The sequence below is a fragment of the Penaeus chinensis genome, chromosome 7, assembly GCF_019202785.1.
Source record: "Penaeus chinensis breed Huanghai No. 1 chromosome 7, ASM1920278v2, whole genome shotgun sequence".
NCBI lineage: Eukaryota > Metazoa > Arthropoda > Malacostraca > Decapoda > Penaeidae > Penaeus > Penaeus chinensis.
In genome coordinates, this window is record NC_061825.1 from 26830167 (window position 1) to 26833610 (window position 3444).

The 3444-nt window shown below is 42.3% G+C and overlaps 1 protein-coding gene across 1 annotated transcript in view; it reads left to right on the forward strand.

Moving 5' to 3' along the window:
* Positions 1–440, forward strand: part of LOC125026924 (vegetative cell wall protein gp1-like) — a 1509-nt gene extending 1069 nt beyond the window's left edge. Inside the window, exon 2 of the mRNA XM_047615528.1 lies at positions 1–440. This exon is cut by the window's left edge and continues 167 nt beyond it. Coding sequence (XP_047471484.1) covers positions 1–440 — 440 coding nt within the window.
* Positions 441–3444: the final 3004 nt, after the last annotated feature.

Consider the following 3444-nt stretch of genomic DNA (forward strand, 5'->3'; position numbering starts at 1 on the left):
CGCCCGAAATCCCTCGGACCCCAGGACCCCAGGACCCCCAAATCCTGATATCCCTCGCTCCCCGCCTGAAATCCCTCAGACCCCAGGACCCCAAGACCCCAAAATCCCTCCTCCCTCGCTCCCCGCCCGAAATCCCTCGGACCCCAGGACCCCAAGACCCCAGGACCCCCAAATCCTTACCTCCCTCGCTCCCCGCCCGAAATCCCTCTGACTCAGGACCCCAAGACCCCAAAATCCCTCCTCCTTCGCTCCCCGCCCGAAATCCCTCGGACCCCAGGACCCCAGGACCCCCAAATCCTTACCTCCCTCGCTCCCCGCCCGAAATCCCTCGGACCCCAGGACCCCAGAATCCTTACCTCCCTCGCTCCCCGCCCGAAATCCCTCGCGCCCCAAGACCTCGACGCGAACCCCGGTCATTACACAGTCATGGAGCCTTCTGATGAAGTGTTGCTGAAACGGATTGATCCATGCATAACTCCTCTTCGCGTGATATTGGATCTGTCACCGGCGAAGGCAACCATTTAGACAGGTATTGGCTCGCGTCTGGGTGATGGTGCGTCTGTAGGGGTGTGATTGTGTGTGGTTGTGTGTGGTTGTGTGTATGTGTGACCGTGTGTGTGTGTGGTTATGGTTGTGTGTGGTTGTGAGTGTGTCGTTGTGTGAGTGTGACTGTGTGTGTGTGTGTGTGTGTGTGTGTGTGTGTGTGTGTGTGTGTGTGTGTGTGTGTGTGTGTGTGTGTGTGTGTGTGCGTGCGTGTAAGTGTGCGACTGCATGTGTGATTGAGTGTGTGTGTCTGTGTGTATGTAGGCGTATGATTATGTTTGCGTGTGGGGTGTGTGGGTGTGGGTGTCTTCCCCCGCTCCACAATAGTAAGGTTATGTTAAGCTAACTTCAAAGGTTCGCAAAAAGCTCTGAACACACTGGCGACCCCCCTCCCCCTCCCCGCGCCCCCTCTCTCATTCCTGTGAAGTTGCTCTCTTGATAAATGAGTCTTATAAGACGCATGGAATATCAATATATTAATTCACCTGTCTTCTCAGATGATGAATGTCGCAAACTTTATTACATAATTCACCTTATTCTGCTTTGTCTAGCTCGAAGTCCACAAAAAATAATCCTCTATTCATATACATACCCACACAGTGCACAGACATACACATGCACACAACTACACACATAACCACATATACAGGTACAATTACACACACACAAACAAACGAAAACAAACAAACACACGCACGTTTAGACACACGAGCGGAAAATCGTATCTCATCCCCAATGTCACCGAGAGGAAGCTGTATAATTCAGCGGCCAGAGTTACATGCATAGTGATCTCTTCCCCCCCCCCCACCTCCCTCCCATCCCCTTCTAGCCCCTCCTATCCCTTCTTTACCCTCCTTATATGTCCCTTCCCATCATCCTTCTATTCTCTCTCTTTTTCTCTTCCTATTCCCTGTCTGTGTCCCCCTTCTATCCCCTTTTTGTGCCACCTCCTGTTCCCCGTCTTTCCCTCTTCTACGCTTCTCATATTTTCTTTCCATTCTATATCTATCCCTCCTCCTATCCTCCTTCCAAAGGTTTAACCTGACTACCCTCCCCTCCCCCCTACCGTTTCTCTCCTGTTAACCCCTCTCTCTTTCCCCTTAATCTCTCCCTCCCTCCTCCCTTCTTTCCTCTTCCTCCTTCCTGTTTGGTTCAAACACACACCCACTTCAGTTAGGTTAAACGAATGTACTTATTAACGATCCAGACACACATAGATTAAAAAATGCATATCGACGTATTCACACGTACACATACATACATACATATCTATTAACAAATACCCTTTACCTGCACAAACAAGCGCAACAAATAATAGTAAGTAATCACAAACATACAATTAACCCACAATCTTACCTCAGTACAAAACACAAACATCAAACGCACGCACACAAAATCACAAACGAAAAAAAAAGGGCCCCGAGAAAAAGAGAAAGAAAAAGAGAGAGAGAGAGAGAGAGAGAGAGAGAGAGAGAGAGAGAGAGAGAGAGAGAGAGAGAGAGAGAGAGAGAGAGAGAGAGAGAGGCAAAAAATAAAAGAAACAAAAGAAGGGGAAAAGCAGCAAAAACAACAACAACAACAAAAACACACATTCCTCTCGGCATCACTCCCCTGCAAGCGTTAAACAAGGGAACAGTTTGCAAGTGCGGACAAAACCAGTTCAACTTGGGTCACGTCTGTAATAAAGCCTGGCTGCATCCATTTCACCGGGTCGCTGTGACTCTTAATGGCACTGATTTCGTGGTTTTAGGGAAGGGGAAACCTTGAAGCACTGACACAGGTTTGCTAATGATTTTTGTCGCGTTGGAGGCCTTAGTGAGAGGTGTGTGTTTCCAGCGCATTTTATTATTACTGTTATCATTATCGTTATCCTAATTTTGTGGTGGTTATTGTCATTACGCTTATTATCATTATCTTCAATGTCAATGCTAATACTACTATCATTGCCATTACTGCCATTACATTTTATTATAATCATTATTATCACATTTCAATTACCATTATGTTTTATTAATATAATCACCATTACTATCACTAGCATCATCATTATCATTATATAATCAGCATTAATATCAATATCATCATTACTGTTATTAATATAATGACCTATTATCATTACTTTTGTTATTATCATCAGAATCTTAACTATTCTAACTAATTATTATCGGATTTATTTGGTGTTTATTCATATTTCCAAACTTCTTTTGGTACATTATGAAGTTTATTTCCTACAATATTTCCCCGAGTCTTAATGCACAGACGTGTAAGTGCCAACGTGGCTGCATATTCAAGTTTTGTTGTAAATTGCATAAGCATCAGTTAGTGCGCTAACTCTCTCCCCGCCGTGCCTCACAGCGGAGATAAGCTGATCCTTCCATTATCATTAGCACACTAATTCAACACTATCAGTTCTCACAAATATAAACATGCATTTATATATATATATATATATATATATATATATATATATATATATATATAATATATGTAATATATATATTATATCTGCCTATCTATCTATATGTCTATTTATATATCTATCTGTTAAATAAATATATATATACATATATATGTGTGTGTGTGTATATATATATATATATATATATATATATATATATGTATGTATGTATGTATATAAAGTCTCTCTCTCTCTCTCTCTCTCTCTATATATATATATATATATATATATATATATATATATGTATATATATATATGTATATATATGTGTGTGTGTGTGTGTGTGTGTGTGTGTGTGTGTGTGTGTGTGTGTGTGTGTGTGTGTGTGTGTGTGTGTGTGAATGTATACATGGAGGTATAGATGCATGTTTGCATGTAATACCTCTCATCTGGGCTACATTTGCACGCCATTAACAGCGTTATTATCATTAATCTTCAAAGTC